The 16,713-nt window shown below is 41.4% G+C and overlaps 1 protein-coding gene across 6 annotated transcripts in view; it reads right to left on the reverse strand.

The window, feature by feature from the left end:
• VWA3B (von Willebrand factor A domain containing 3B) overlaps positions 1-16,713 on the reverse strand; it is a 236,803-nt gene that overhangs the window by 70,782 nt on the left and 149,308 nt on the right. For all 6 annotated transcript variants that reach the window (XR_002516781.2, XM_021925079.2, XM_021925080.2 and 3 more), the window contains 5 exons: positions 11,449-11,579; positions 9,578-9,735; positions 5,045-5,164; positions 3,345-3,432; positions 3,092-3,248 (listed from right to left, as the gene is read on the reverse strand). Coding sequence is in view for 5 of the 6 variants with exons in the window: in XM_021925079.2 (XP_021780771.2) it covers positions 3,092-3,248; positions 3,345-3,432; positions 5,045-5,164; positions 9,578-9,735; positions 11,449-11,579 (654 nt within the window). In the remaining variant the exon portion in view is untranslated. The remainder of the gene's footprint in view (positions 1-3,091; positions 3,249-3,344; positions 3,433-5,044; positions 5,165-9,577; positions 9,736-11,448; positions 11,580-16,713) is intronic.

Here is a 16,713-nt window from a genome sequence, read left to right on the forward strand (position 1 = left end):
AGCTCCGCCTCCTGGATTCAAGCAATTCTCCTGCCTCAGCCTCCCGAGTAGCTGGGACTACAGGCGCCCGCCATCACGCCCAGCTAATTTTTTTGTATTTTTAGTAGAGATGGAGTTTCACCATGTTGGCCAGGACAGTCTCAATCTCCTGACCTCGTTATCCGCCTGCCTCGGTGTCTCAAAGTGCTGGGATTACAGGTGTAAGCCATCGCACCTGGCCAGGTCTGTTTTTCTTAACATTTTTCTCAGTGTATAATTAATATATGTTCAGAGTTAAGAGTCCTACAATACAAATTAAAAACTACATAAATTAAAAAAAAAAAAATCTCCAACAATCTCACCACCCAGCTAAACTGTTAACATTTTGGTAAAAGAAAAAAGGGAGGGAAGGAGAAAGTACCACCATGCCTATCTCACTCACATGTACAACCAAATTTCTAACACACTATATACTCTGACTTTTTTTCATTTAGCATGAGGGCTTTTCATCGTGTGAAACTTATTCTTTAGAAATGTGATATCTGATGAATGTATGACACTCCATTATATGAATTTGTGTTGTTTTCCATTGTTGGCTATAAGGCAGTAGTAATTTTTCTCTGCACATATACTTCAGTATCTCTAGCTATTTCCTTACATAGATTCCTAGTAACATATGAATTCACTGGGGTAAATATAAGCTCTTAACATTTTACACTAAGGATGCACCAATTTATACTCTCACTAGCAGGATATAAGTGTCCATCCCACCCTATCCTTGCCATTACTGTTTATTGGTGATTTTTAACCTTACCAATTTGCTGGGGGGGGGGTGGTGGTGTCTAATTGATTTTCAGTGTGCATTTTTTAAGGCATAGAGTTGGTTACCAGTAAAGTTAAATATTTTTGTATATGGTTTTGACTTTTTTCTTTTTTTCCCTAAATTTTCCAGTGGGGTATTTGTCATTTTCTCATTCTCTTATGGTATGGATGTGTGTGCATGTGTGTTCACACACTGAACACTGATTCACACACACACAGTCATTTATACTGATACACACATGTAAGATATCACTCCTATGGTCCTTTTTGTCTGTCATACATGTTGCAGGTATTTTTCTGACATTTGCCTTCATTTTATTTACATGTTTTTAAGCAAAATAGCATTTTTACTTCCTCAGCCTGTAAATCTTTCCTTTCTGGTTTCTTCCTTGGATTTTATGCTTCTGCTTCCCTATCCTACCATATTTTTTTCAAGAAATTTACTTTTCACTCTAACTCAAGTGGTTGGGACATTTATAAAGAGACATAAGAAGCCCAGGAAAATTATATTTCTAGGTAGAGTTCACTAAATATATTTTGTCCCAAATAAAACTCAAGAATAGTAAAATAATGGCAGAGAATATGAAGGAGCTGTCCCCAAACCTCCTAGAAGAAATAAATCAGTGTTCAGTTTCTCCCTGTTGCTTCTAGAAGAAGTCAAGTTCAAGTGGTGAAGTTGACATCTGACTAGTCAGGTATAAATCAAAACTGCCAACCACAAGGGTAACAGCCAGGGACAGGAGCATTCACCTTGAGGCAAAGTAGCCAGCAACCAGCCTAGAGGAGAACACACACACAGCCTCCGGAGGGTGAGTCGCTGGTCATCCCAAACCAGCAGGCAGGTGGGCCTCCATGGGTGATAATGTTTTAAACGTGCTAATAAAAAAAAATTCACCAATTCATCTGCTTCCTCCAATACATCAAATCTCAGCTATTTCAAGGTCAGTTAGAAAAGGTCTTTTCATTTTTTAAAAAATTTTCTCCTGCCTTTGATCTTTTCAACTTCTTTTTATGGAAAATTTCGAATAACACAAAAAAGCAGAAAGAAGAGTAAAACGACTCTTCTCACCAAGTCTTACCCAAATGCAACAATGATCAACGTGTGGTCTATCTATTTCACCTACTCCCCCGCAGCCCGCCACACTACTCCACCACTCCGATTACAATAAAGCAAATCCCAAGCATCCCCAAGCATCGCATCATTTCCTCTGCAAAGATTTCAGCATGAGACAGGTCTTTTAAGGAGATTGTTTCCATTCAGTGACTGCAAAGACTAAAATGTTTCTATTTAAATCGTTAGTTGCTGTTGTATTTGCCAGGAAGCACTGAGGTTCAGTCTTCATGTTCTTCATCCCCACTGCAGTCTGACCCGAGATTAGCGGTCCCACTGGAATTATTCTTGTAAAGATGAGCACCTCCTTGTTGCCAAATTCAGTGTTAAGTTTTCAGTGGTACTTCCTTGGCCTTCCTCCACATTTAACCCCACCACGCCCTCCCACTGGAAGCTGTTTTTCTCCTCTTGGGACCCACCTAGGACAGTCTGGTGGTCCTTTTGCTAACATGTGGCTTGCTCGTTTGCTCTCTTAACTTTTTCCTTTGGAGGCTTTTTGATGCAAAAGATGCCACTCCATTTAGGAAGAGAAGGTAAGCAAAGGAAGGACATAATCTCTCGCAAGCCGTCCCTTTCCTTTCATGAGGGATGATACTTGATGTTCACTCATGATACTGACCTAGAGTTTTCAATCATTTCTGCAGCCCCACACTTCTATCCATTGGCAACGAGCCACCGAGTGCCAACCCAACCGAGATCAGTTTCCTCCCAGCCTAAAAAGAGAATTCTTATTTTCCTTGTTTTTGAGACAAGATATCTCTTTGTCACCCAGGCTGGAGTGCAGTGACGCCATCACTACTCACTGCAGCCACGATCTCTCAGGCTCAAGCGATCCTCCCACCTCAGTCCCCCAAGTAGCTGGGGCTACAGGTGCATGCCGCCATGCCTGGCTGATTTTTGTATTTTTTGTAGAAACGATGTTGCCCAGGCTGGTCTCAAACTCTTGGATTCAAGGGATCCGCCCACCTCAGCCTGCCAAAGTGCTGGGGTTACAGGTGTGGGCCACTGCGCCCGAATTCTTAAGAGCCTCTCTCTCTCCCTTCTACTGTCTTTACAAATACTTTTTCCCCCAACGGCTAAATACATTTCTGTTACAACCACACAAGAAATTGGACTACTTTTTAGTTGAGCAGAAAATGAAAATGGCCTCAAGTAGGGACGCACAGACAATCAGTTTACCTCATCAAAGACCTTAGACGTGACATGCTTGTCCAGGACGGGAACGTAGGTGGAGCTGTGGGGGACCGCCGCCACGGACAAGGCATCCATGAGGGTGAGTTTCTTGGCAACCAAGCCATAGGTCTTGAGCCAGTTTTCTGAAGATACGTCTGAAGAACTAAGAACACAAGGAGGTGGTGTTTTAAATTTTACAACTTGATGGGTAACCAACAAAAGCATAACAGAACTGTCTTTGTCAAATTAAAGAACTCACTTGTGGTCGTAAACCTGGCTTCCTTCTCCGGTCACCCTTCCTGACGATGTGTCATCAAGACACTCCTCAGGCAGCAGGATGCTCATTTCTGTGGAAGGGGAAGTGGCAGTTGCGTATTTTCCTCATATATGGGTTTTACATAAAATGCAAAGGGATCACGCTTGTCTCAGTTCAGCTGTGACTGAGAGCTAATAAATGGACCACATTTCAGAGAACGTATCCTGATTTGTCAGAGCGGGCTCTCAGGCAAGATTCTTTTGCAATTTACACTACAGACCAATGCACGGGTAAATACAGCACTACCACTGTTTTGAGACAATGAGACATATTCATTCTTTCATTCAGAAAACACACCTCTAAAAAGTGTGCAATAAAAATACCATTAACCGATGATTGTTCAATATTGACCTTTTGGACTCCCCCAAATTATATAAGAGAGCCTTGATCAACATTTTAATTTCTGATGGATTGTTTTGTGGTTCTTCAGCTTTCTGTAGAAAACCATAAAACCTGTTAGGTCCTGTTTAGTTGTAAGTTCAAATTTTCAAATTAATATTTGGGGTTTTAAATATATCCTTATATAAATGTGTATTTATAAATGAAAAGGGATATCTGTTGACTGAGCAGCATTCAGAAGGAGGTGTGTTTGGGCGTGAGCTAGTTAAATAGCTAAGAACTCATATCCCAGTCATCATTTGATAAGCCCTTTAAGGAATGTAGACAACTTAGGAAATACGGCCAGTTAATTGAAAGTGAGCCACTGTGCCCGGCCAAAATCCCAGCACTCTGGGAGGCTGAGGTGGGTGGATCACCTGAGGTCAGGAGTTTGAGACCAGCCTGACCAACATGGTGAAACCCTGTCTCTACTAAAAATATAAAATTAGACTGGCTTGGTGGTGGGCACCTGTAATCCCAGTTACTCGGGAGGCTGAGGCAGGAGAATCGCTTGAACCAGGGAGGCAGAGGTTGTAGTGAGCCAAGGTTGCAGCACAACACTCCAGCCTAGGTAACAGAGTGAGACTGTGTCTCAAAAAAAAAAAAAAAAAGTGAGGAAAAGATACCACACAGATCAGCACTGAAGAAAACGGAGTTCAATTAAACTATGGCTGTGTCGCCGCAGGGGTACATCTGCCACCTGGCCACTTCCTACTCCCTACGGGATTGTGTGTATGTGTGTGTTTAACTGGGATTTTTAATTTATCAACTATTTGAAATACAAGAAAAATGCTACAGGCATCAAACATTTCAAAATTTATTACTTTAAGATTAATAATTTTATCAATAGGAACAACGATTGAAGGAAAAATCACATTTTCTTCATAAGCAGTCCCCAAAAGGCTGACCATTTGGACCAGAGAGGGGCTCATCTGGTAGCATCATCCATTGAAGAAAGGGAAGAAAAAAACCAACTATGAAATATGACAGTTTCAAAATCAAACCATGAAGGGACAGCGCATGACCATAGTTACGTGAGCCACGTGTGTATTAAACACCCAGGCACCATAAGCACAAGGCCAGCTCTCAGACAATCCAGGTCATAAAGCAGGCAGACCTGACTTACAAGGGATTCCTTTGAATAGGAAGCAATCTGGGCCCATTTAAAATAAGATTTCACCAACATATCTACACGCAGCTCTTTCTGGAACAGACACACTGGGGAAAGGGAGGCTGGCTGGCCACAGAGACCCTTTCTGGCTTGCCTTTGTCACTTAGAGCAGTCCTCTGGCTGCTGGCATTGGAGAGGCCATCCTTCCTTTCACTGGCAGCTGAGCTCCTGAGGGAGGACATCTGGCTCCTGAGCAGGCTGGTTTTGGTTGATTCTGTTGGTATCACAGAGAGAAGAGTTAAAGGAATTGGGGATGGAAGGAGATGCTTCATTAGATACAACTATTTTATCAGCTCCTTAAAGTAAGAATGCAACTTTAGTTTCCCAACCCTCCGAGGATGGTGCCGTCACAAACTGAAAGCGGCTGGGACGTCTTGCTCCCTTTATCTCAATTCATGTTGGGCCCCTCCTGGAGAGACGTCAGCTTCCGCGCTCACTCAGGCTGCCGGCAGAACTCAGCTCCTTGCAGTTGGAGGGCTAAGGCCCCGTTTCCTTGCTGGCTGTAGCCCAGGGCCTCTCTCAGCTGCTTAAGGTACATGTGTTACTTCTCACACGACTCATCTTCAAGCACATTCAATTCCTCTTGTGGTTCAAATCTCTCTCACTTTCTCTTCTGCCACCAGCTGGAAATAGCTCCTGCGTTTCACGGTTCCCACAGTTACACTGGACCCACCTCGATAACCCTGTCTAGGTCAGCATAACCTGGTCATGACAGTGACATGTCATCATAGTCAAAGGTTGCAGGGTTCAGGGTAGGACATCTTTGGTAGGCCATTCGAGAAATTCTGCCCACCACAATTGCTGTCCAGATCTTTGTTTATGTTATTTTCTACCCTCTGATGTGTCCCTTCTACCGGCAAATGACGACTTAGCAAATATTGACCTTGAATCTGTGTGCTTTAGAGGACAATGAGCCTGTGCCAAATCATGTTGATTACTTTTTATATTTGATAACATAAACCACACTAATTGTAAGTGCAGTCTGTACTTCATAATTTGGAGGCTTTAGACGTACCTTGTTCCAAGGCTTTATGTCAGCATTCGTGAATGAAATGTGTCTGCGTTTTCACTGAGAGGACATACCCTCTCCTACAAGAAATTAGACAGTTAGAGCAAAGATTGGCTAGTAATCTGCAAATGGGTAGCTTTCACACAGAAAAGTAACACCAGTGGTCTCCATGCATAGAGAAGGAGTGTGCTAGATGGTAATCACTGTTTTTCTAGGCAACAAAAGGGTAAGCCCTGCCTTGGTTGTCTCTGTACCCAGGAACTAAGAAGCTATGTCTGTGAGAAAAGGAGATAAACAATCCGAATCAGAGAGCTGAGCTCCTGCCGCTGTCCACACTGGCAGGCCACCTGGACCAACATTGCCAGGCAAAACAATCAGATTTACATGAGCCAAATAAAAATGAAATTTAGCTCCCCAAGTCTCCAAACATAAAAACTATACCATTCCCAAAGGCCGCAAACACGGAATGAAACATTTATTTAGCAGTGGAGTCATGCATTTAGCTCCTCCCCTGACTCTGTAGGATCAGTCATGGCTTTTCATCACTCCTCTACCTCACAAATGGAAACAAAATAGAAACTCAGCATATGATTGTCTCCCAATACCAAGCATCCCAAATCTAAGTGAAACGGAGGCAGTGACAATTGGCCATTAAAATGTTTAAGACAAGGAGCAACTCTGGCAAAACTCAGGTTCACTGGAGCAGGCAGGACTGGAAAAGGGGACCCAGCCACACAAGTGGCCAGTGTGGGAAGCCTGTTTCTTCCCACGTACAATGCTGCTCCCTTGTACAGAGGGAGCGGGAGCATGTGGACAGATCCTGCAGGAGGGCCAGTCTCCAGTTAGTGGCCCGTTCCGGGAAGCCTCTTGGTCCCTGTAGGTTCAAGGCCCTCCTCCCTGCCAGCAATGTGGGGACACCCCAGAGACAGCACTGGGGGAGCTGCTGCAACTCTCCCCTCGGAGATATCTAACATCCTGGTCTGAGGGGATGCCTGCTGCCACCTCAGGCAGCACCAGCAGGGACCAGTAGGAGCCCCAGAAACAGCAGAAACACAAGCACCAAAATATTAACAATACCACAGAGCCTGTGAAAATTAAATCGCCATCAGAACCACAGCCCACAAAAGTAGGTCAAGGCCCACATGTTAAATTTAAACAGGATGACTACTTCCTAAAATAAAATACTTAAATGAGATGCAGAGTAACTAACATAATAGACAAAATGTCCAGGATACTATAAAAAATCACCCATCATATCAGTAACTAGAAAAACAATCTCTCCTTCAATCAGAAAAAGCAAACACATGATGCCAACACCAAGAAGAATCAGGAGCTGGAACTATCTGACAAGGATTTTAAAGAGGCTACCCATAAAAGTCCTTCAACAATTAATTATACATTCTCTGGAAACAAATGAACAAACAGAAGGAAAAGCAAGAAAACCTCTAGCTAGATAGAAAAAAGACAAAAAGAGAGAAGACAGATGAAAGCACTAATATCGAGAGTTCATTGCTAAAGATCTTGCAGCCATTAAAAAAGCTGACAAAGGGATACAAAAAAACCACTTTGCCCTCATAAATTTGATAAATTAGAAACAATAGACCAATTACTCAGAAACCACAAACTGCCAGAACTCGACCAACCTGAAATGGACAATATCCTTAAAACCATTGCAGAAATGGCATTCATCATGAAAAATCTGGAAAAGAAATTCGTAGGCCCAGATGGCTCCACGATAACTCTACCAGACATTCAAAGAAGAACGACATCAATTTCTTCCAGGAATAGAAGAGGAGGGACAATTTTCCAACCCATTTGGTGAGGACAGTATTAGCTTGATACCAAAGCTGGATGAAGACAGTATTAAAAAAAGAAAAATAGATAAAACTATAGATCAATAGCTTTCATGAACATTGATACCAAAATCCTCAACAAAATACTAACGAATGGAATCCAGTGATGCATTAAAAGAATTATACACTGAGACTAAGTGGGAAATGTTCCAAGATACACAAGGCTGCTTCCACATTTGAAAATCAATTAATGTCATCCACCATGTCAACAGACTAAAGAAAAAGCCTGTCTCAGTTGACACAGAAAAAGTGTTTCATAAAATCCAGCACCCATTCATGATAACAACTCCCAGAAAGCTAGAAATGCGTGGAACTTCCTTCGCTGGATAGAGGTTTTCTTTAATCTTTTTCTAGAAGTTTTATGGTTTTCTGTTTTACATTTAAATCCATGGTCCGTGTGAGGTTACGGTCAAGTTTCTTTTCCTTCTTCGACTGTAGATATTGCTTCCGCGTCTTTGTTGAAAAGGCTTTACTCCCTCCATTGAGTGAACTTTGCACCTTTGTCAAATCATTTGGGTATATTTGTGTGGGTTAAATCCAGGCCCTGTTCCACCTATCCCTCTGCTGACACCACGCTGTCTTCATTCATGTGGTTATGTAGTAAGCCTTAATATCCAGTATGGTGATTTTTCCAACTTCATTCTCTTTTTCAAAATTATTTTAGCTATTGTAGAACCTGAAGTTTCTGTATATATTTTAGAATATGCTCGTGTATGTTTATAAAAATATTTTTGGGATTCTATTCGGAATTTCATTAAACCTATAGATAAATGAGGTGAGAACTGTCATCTGTCACACCAATTCATTCAACCTCTGAACACAGTATCTCAATTTATTTAGGTCTTCTTTAGTGTCTTGCAGAAGAATTTTATAATTTTCAGCATACAGATTCTGCACATACTTTGTTACATGGTCACCTAATGTATTTTATCTGGAGCAATTATGAATGGCTTTAATATAGGTTGCGGTATGTTCACTGTTAGTATATCAAAATGCAACTGGTTTCGTGTGTCCTGTAACCAGAGACCTTGCTGAACTCAGCAGCTCTAGGACTTGTATTTTTGGTACATCCCTTGCTGTTTTCTACATAGACAATACGATATCTGCAAATGGGGACAGTTTTATTTCTTCTTTCCGATCTTTCTTGCTTTATTTTTTCTTCTTGCCTTGCCGCAGTGGTTAAAACTTCCCGTGCTACATTGAATAAGGGTGGTGACAGTTGGCATCCTTTTCCCCAATTTTAGGGGGAAATAATTCAGTCTTTCACCACTTGGTTTGATTTTAGCTGTAGGAAGGGTGTGCAAGGGAGGCGGGTGTGGTTATGAAAGGGCAGCACGAAGGATTCCTGTGGTGATGGGACTCTTCTGCATCTTGACTGTAGTGGTGGAAACACAAACCTATACATGTGATCGAACCGTGTAGACCTAAACATAGACTGTCAGACACACACAACACACACACACACTCACACGGGTACAAGTAAAACTGGACAATTTGAATAAGACCTGTGGATATTGTATCAATATCAATATCCTGGTTTCAATATTGGACTATTATTTTGCAAGATGTTACCATCGGGGAAACAGGATGAAGGGTAGGTATATATAAGATCATGTGAATGTACAATTATTTTAGTAAAATTTTTAATTTAAAAAAACCCACAGGTTTAGTGCGTCTTAAAAATAGTACGTGGGTTTAGTTTTATTCTATCTTCTTGCCTTGAAGAGAAACCAGCAAAGAGTCAAGCCGTTTTGTTCACTGATACCTGCGTGGAGGACTTTCTTTTTCTGAATCTTTTGATCTGAAAGGCCCCATGGTCCCTTCAACACATTCAGGGATGAAGTTTGTGTTGAACCGACATCAGATTGAGGCTTTGCACATTTTTCTGGGGTTGAAACCATAGAACAGATTTCCTTTTGATGCCTGTTTTGATTTAGATAAAAAGTAGAGCAAAAAAAAGAGAGAGAAAAAAATTTCCATCAAGAAGGCAGAGTTAAGTCAACACATTAATGTTGAACACTGCAAACTTAAAGAAGTAAGCCTTCCCCCATCCGGGTTAATATAAAAACAGTCATTTATCCCTGACCAGTGCCGAAGAGTGGACAGCGGCCCAGCCTTGGAGTCAGAAGATAGAGCTAACATCACAGGTCTGGTCCTTCCTGGCTCTGTGACTTCAGCCAAGTAACTCAATCTTCTCTAAACTTCTTCACTTTCCTCATCTATCAACTGCAGGAGACGTGACCTGTACACCTGTCTAGTGACGACATGGGGCCGATGGGAGGATTCATAGGGGGGAAAGCCTGTTATAAACAAGTAAGCACTACAGAAACCCACTCTGTAACCAAAGTGTCTACCAGCAGGCACTTACAAAAGCTAGAGAAAGGAACTCCTGCCTTGGACCTCCCATGCCAGCACTAGATCACAGGGAACCGTTCTGCAGAATGGAGGGATCCCAGAAACGCTTGAGTGTTTTCCCAGACATGACCTTCTCTGAAGCTCTGAAGACAGCAGCCATACAAAGGAAAACTTCCGGAGCAATCTTCTGCTCCAACACTGTGACGTGTGCCCTCCCTCCTGCACCAGTGCCCCTTGACACCTCCGCGGAGCACCTGCCCTGGGTTCCACAGCCCTCTGTGGGTCTGTGCCCGCACTGTGCCCCCCCACGGCAGAAGGAACCAGGCTGACATTCATCTGTGCACCCCAGTTCTCTTACTGCATGGTTTGTGCTCAATAAATGGCTTCTTATTTACTTGATTCTTAGTTTATTTGTTCAAAAATTTGAAGTTTAGAAGCTGTCTCTGTGCTTTCACAAATACTTAAAAAAATAATGCCATAAAATCTCATTATAAGATGACCATTATAACATTTACCTCTTTTTACTGGTTCCACAGTCATGCCCTACCCTAAGCCCGTACAAATGCTTAATTTGCTAACAGGAAGAGAGTGCGTTTTGTTGAACAATAAATTCTGATTAATAAATGTATTTTCTTTTTTTCCCCAATTTTCTATCATTCTTTGAACTAAAAAAGACACCCTGGCAGGGTAGGCTGTGATACTTGAATATCTGGAAAATATTAAATCATTTTAACAAAATTTGACCCATTTCCGGTGTGTTCGGGGGTGGTTTTGATTTTGTTTAAAAACCACGAAATAGAAATATATTAGAATATAGGATGGGGGCAGACATGAGAAATCATCTATCCCAAACCCACCACCACGGCCACCATTTTAAAGATGAGGAAACAGAGGCCCACGCAATGGAGAGGTGTGGAGGGAAGTTTGGGCCTCACCACAGTCACACAGAGGGAAGTCCAGGCCTCGGCCTCCGGATCCCGGAGTCAGAGCTCCTTCCCCACACAGTGCTCCTCTCTGCCATGTCAGTGCTTGGGTCTGGGGGCCCGTCCGCACTGCATGGATAACATAAAGGGGAATATGTGGCCTCCTCAAGCCCACGATTAAATTGTTATGAAATTATTAATTCTCTTTGCTTAAAAAAATCCTAACTTAATCACACTATGTGATTCTTTTCACTAAAAGAAATTTCACAGAGCATTTCAGAAAGGACAAGGGCCCAAGGGGCAGGCCCCGCTCTCGAGAGGCCCCCGCACAGGGAGACAGGCGGGTAGGCACGCTCACTTGCTGTCTCCATCCTTTTCCGCATTGTACCACCAGTCCATGATCACCGACTCAGAATAAAGGTCTCGCATCTTCTCCAGGTCACGGTGACCTTGTTCCATTTCCTTAACTAAAAGAGTCAGATCTTCATTCTGCCAAAATGAGAAGTGAATATGCTATAAGACTAGATAAAAAGAGCTCAAATTCCAAACATGTTTCTTTTCTTTCCTTTTTAGAGACAAGAGGCTCACTATGTTGTCCACGCTGGTCTTGAGCTCCTGGGCTCAAGTGATCCTCTCATCTTGGCCTCCCAAGTACCTGGGGCTACAGCACACGGCCAGCAAATGCCAAACATTTCTAACAGAAAGCCAACTGTATCAGGAAAAGAAGAATCGAAAGAATTTTATGTTGTTCTTATATTATCCCATTTTTAGCCAGCTTTATTGATGTATAATTCACGTACAATAAGCTGAACATCTATAAAATGTACCATTTGAATAGTTTGACTTTCCCACCTGTGAAATCATTCCTACAGTCAAAATAATGAACATATTCATCACCCTCCAAATTCCCTTGTGCCCCATTGTAAATCTGCCCACCCTCCTACAAGCCCTCTCCCTCCATTCTCCAGGAACTACTCATTGGCTTTTGGCCACTACACATTAGTTTCAGTTTTCTAGAATTTTATATAAATGGAATAATACAGAAATTACTCTTTTCTCCTGACTTTCTTCACTTATATAATGTGGGGAAAAGAAAGAAAGATCAGACTGTTACTGTGTCTATATAGAAAGAAGCAGACATAAGAGACTCCATTTTGTTCTGTTTTTGAGATGCTGTTAATCTGTGACCCTACCCCCAACCTTGTCCTTGCAAGAGACATGTGCTGTGGTGACTCAAGGTTTAAAGGATTTTGGGCTGTGCAGGGTGTGCTTTGTTAAACAAGAGCCTGAAGGCAGCTTGCTGGTTAAAAGTCATCACCATTCTTTTAATCTCAAGTACCCAGGGACACGTACACTGCCAAAGGTCGCAGGGACCTCTGCCTAGGAAAGCTAGGTATTGTCCAAGGTTTCTCCCCATGTGATAGTCTGAAATGTGGTCTCGTGGGAAGGGAAAGACCTGATCGTCCCCCAGCCTGACACCCGTGAAGGGTCTGTGCTGAGGAGGACTAGTGTAAGAGGAAAGAAGGCCTCTTGGCGGTTGTTGGCGGTTGAGATAGAGAAAAGCACCTGTCTCCTGCCCATCCCTGGGCAATGGAACATCTTGGTGTAAAACCCGATTGTATGTTCTGTTTACTGAGAAAGGAGAAAACCGCCTTAGGGCGAAAGGCGGGACTTGCAAGCGCAATGCTGCTCTTTATGCACTAAAAAGGTTTATGGAGATGTTTACATATGCATATCAAGGAACAGCACTTTTCCTTAAACTTATTCATGTCACACAGATCTTTATTCATATGTCTTACTGCTGACTTTCTCCCTACAATGATCCTATTATCCTGCCACTTCCTTTTATTTAAGATGGTAAAGATAATTATCAATAAATACTAAGGGAACTCAGAGACCGTGCCGGCGTGGGTCCTCTGTATGCTGAGCGCCGGTCCCCTGGGCCCACTTTTTCTTTCTTTATACTTTGTCTCTGTGTCTCATTTCTTTTCTCAAGTCTCTCGTTCCATCTAATGAGAAACGCCCACGGGTGTGGAGGGGCAGGCCACCCCTTCAATATGTTTGGGTGAGGGAAAAGGGACAAGATGGAGGAAGGTGAACAAGATGGAGCAGTCCCTGTTGTTTCCGGGTTCTTCATCACAGATTTTCCCGTGCCCGGGAAAAATTCCCACGCCCGGGAAAAGAACCAAATCAACTGAGCGTGCGCAGAATGACGTCAAGCCGGGGACACTGAAATTCAAGAAGCCACTCCTACACACACGCCCCAAACTCCTCCCCTTCCAGCTCCCAGGCATAAAAGCCCGCCGCCGGTAAGCGCTGGTGTGACTTCTTCGGCCCCCGCATTCGTGGACCGGAGAACCTCACCCGAGAGCGCCGGTGCGACTTCCCTGGCCCCCCACATCTGAGGACCAGAGAACCTCGCCCGAGAGTGTGTGCATATTTGCAATAAAAGACTGCCACTTTCTTATGTACTTTGGCCTCATGTTTAATTATTTAGCTCTCCTAAATTAAATTAAACAAAACACAATATAATTATTTTAAGATTCACCCATGTTGTAGCATGAATCAATAGTTCATTCATTTCTTATTGCTGAGCTGTATTCTATTGTATACCACTATTAAATACCACGATTTACTTATCCATTCACCTGTTGATGTTGTTTTCGGGTTTGGGCTATTATAAATAAAGTTACACACATTTGCATACAACATCGGCTTTCATGCTTCCTGAATAAATATCTAGGAGTAGAATGATTGGACCATGTGGTTTGTGATATTAAGTTCCTTCACGTCCCTTGTAAGCTATATTCCTAGGTATTTTATTCTCTTTACAGCAATTGTGAATGGGAGTTCACTCATGATTTGGCTCTCTGCTTGTCTGTTATTGCAGTATAGGAATGCTTGTGATTTTCGCACATTGATTTTGTATCCTGAGACTTAGGTAAAGTTGCTTATCAGCTGAAGGAGTTTTGGGGCTGAGATGATGGGGTTTTCTAAATATACAATCATGTCATCTGCAAACAGAGACAATTTGATTTCCTCTCTTCCTATTTGAATACCCTTTATTTCTTTCCCTTGCCTGATTGCCCTGGCCAGAACTTCCAACAGTACGTTGAATAGGAGTGGTGAGAGAGGGCATCCTTGTCTTGTGCTGGTTTTCAAAGGGAATGCTTCTAGTTTTTGCCCATTCAGTATGATATTGGCTACAGGTTTGTCATAAATGGGTCTTATTATTTTAAGATATGCTCCATCAATACCTAGTTTACAGAGAGTTTTTAACCTGAAGGGCTGTTGAATTTTACGACGTTGACCCTCTTTTCATGTGCTTCTTTGCCATCTGTAGATTCTCTTCGGTGAAATGTCTGTGCATACGTTTTGCCTATTTTCTGATTAGATGGTTTGTTTTCTACTGTTAAGAGTTCTTCATATATTCTAGATACTAAGGCCTTTGTCTGATATGTCATTTGCAGACACTTTCTCTAAGTCTGCAGCTCATCTTTTTATGCTTTTAACAGGGTCTCCCAAAGAGTGAAAGCTTTTAATTTTGATGACGTTCAATATATTAATGCTTCCTTTTATGGATCACGCTTTTGGAATCAAGACTAAAAATTCTTTGGTAGCCCAACATCCCCAAAATTTTTTCCACATTTCTTTCTAGAAGTTTTATAGTTTTATGCTTTTAGATGTAAGTCCATGTTCCATTTTGAGCTAAGATGTCCATGAGGTATGAGGTTTAGGTTGGGGTTTATTATTTTGCCTTTGTATATCCAATTGCTCCAACCATTTATTCAAATGGCTGTCTTTCCTCCACTGGATTGCTTCTGCATCTTTGTCGAAAACCAGTTGAGCATGTTGTGTGGGTGTGTTTCTATAACTGTTCCATTGGTCTACATGTCTGTTTCTACACTAAAGCCATACATCTTGATGGATGCAGCTACATAGTAAGCCTTAATACTACATATAATGATTCTTCCCACTTTATTTTTCTTTTTCAGGATTGTTTAAACTTTTTTAGAGCCTGTGACTTTTCACATAAATTTTAGATAGGCTTAACTATGTCTGCAAAAACGTTTCTGGGGTTTTTATAGAAATTTTAATAAACCTATAGATCAAGCTGGGGAGAACTGATGTCTCTAATATGTTGAGTCGTTCAATCCATGAACAGAACATGTCTTTCCATTTATTCAGATCTTCTTTGGTATCTTCAGCATTTTGTAATTCTCAACATAAAACTTCTGTACATACTTTTTAGGTGCATAAACATTTCATCTTCTTTGAAACTCAATTATAATTGGTATTGGGTATTTAATTCTCACTTCCACATGCTCACTGTTACTTTATCAAAATGTGATTGAATTGTGTGTGTATTAATTTTGTGACTTTGCTGAAATCTCATAAAAGTTCCATTTTTTTTTTTTTTTTTGGTAGATCTCCTGGGGTTTTCTATGTAGATAATATGTTACCTACAAATAAAAAGTTTTATTTCTTCCTTTCCAATCTGTATGCCTTTTATTTCTTTTCTTGCTTTGTTGCCATGGTTAGAACTTCCAGTGGTATGTTGAATCAGAGTGGTGAGAATAGATGTCTTTGACTCTCTTCTAATCTTAAGGGGAAATCATTCAGCCTTTCACTACTAAGTATGACTTTAGCTGTAGGTGTTGCACTGATGTTCTTATTAAGTTGAGGAAGTTCTCCTCTATTTCTATTTTGCTGAGAGTTTTTTATTATGAATGGTGTGGAATTTGGTCAAGGCTTTTTCTGCATCAATTGATACAACCATACAATTTTTCTTCTTTAGACTGTTGATACGCTGGATAATACTAATAGATTTTCTAATGTTGAAACAATCAGTTACAAATTTCTTGAAACAAATGAACAAATATTTCCAATATACAAAAACAAATAGCCGGGTGGGGTGGCTCATGCATGTAATGCCAGTACCTTGGGAGGCCAAGGCAGGTGGATCACATGAGGTCAGGAATTCGAGATCAGCCTGGCCAACATGGGGAAACCCTGTCTCTATTAAAAATAAAAATTAGCTGGGCATGGTGGCCAGTGCCTATGTAATCCCAGCTACTCGGGAGGCTGAGGCAGAAGAATTGCTTGAACCACAGAGGTGGAGATTGCAGTGAGCCAAGATTGTGCCACTGCACTCTAGCCTGGGTAAAAAAAAAAAAAAGAACAAATATTCTTGTATATATGGAGTAAATCCCCCTTGATTGTAGTGTATAAGTTTTAATACATTGCTGGAATCATTTTACTAATATTTTGTTAAGGATTTTTGCATGATATATTTCAAAAAATCCTTTTAGTTGAACCTACCTTTTTAGAATTAAAGTGAGTTTTTTGAAAGCAGCACATAGTTTGGTTGTGTTCTTCTTTTTTTTTAATTCACTCTGCTGTATCTGTCTTTTGATTGGTATAATTAGACCATTAATTTAAAAAGTATTATTGACATGTCAGCACTCACTTCCAGTATTTTATAGTTTGTTTTCTCTGGTCTCATTCCTCCGCTCTCTTTCCTTGCATTCCTTCGGGTTATTTACACTTTATTTTTCCTTACAATTCCATTTGGATTTATTTACAGAGTTTTTGAATGTAGCCCTTTGTATGGCTTTTGTAA

This window comes from Papio anubis, chromosome 14 (assembly GCF_008728515.1).
Source record: "Papio anubis isolate 15944 chromosome 14, Panubis1.0, whole genome shotgun sequence".
NCBI lineage: Eukaryota > Metazoa > Chordata > Mammalia > Primates > Cercopithecidae > Papio > Papio anubis.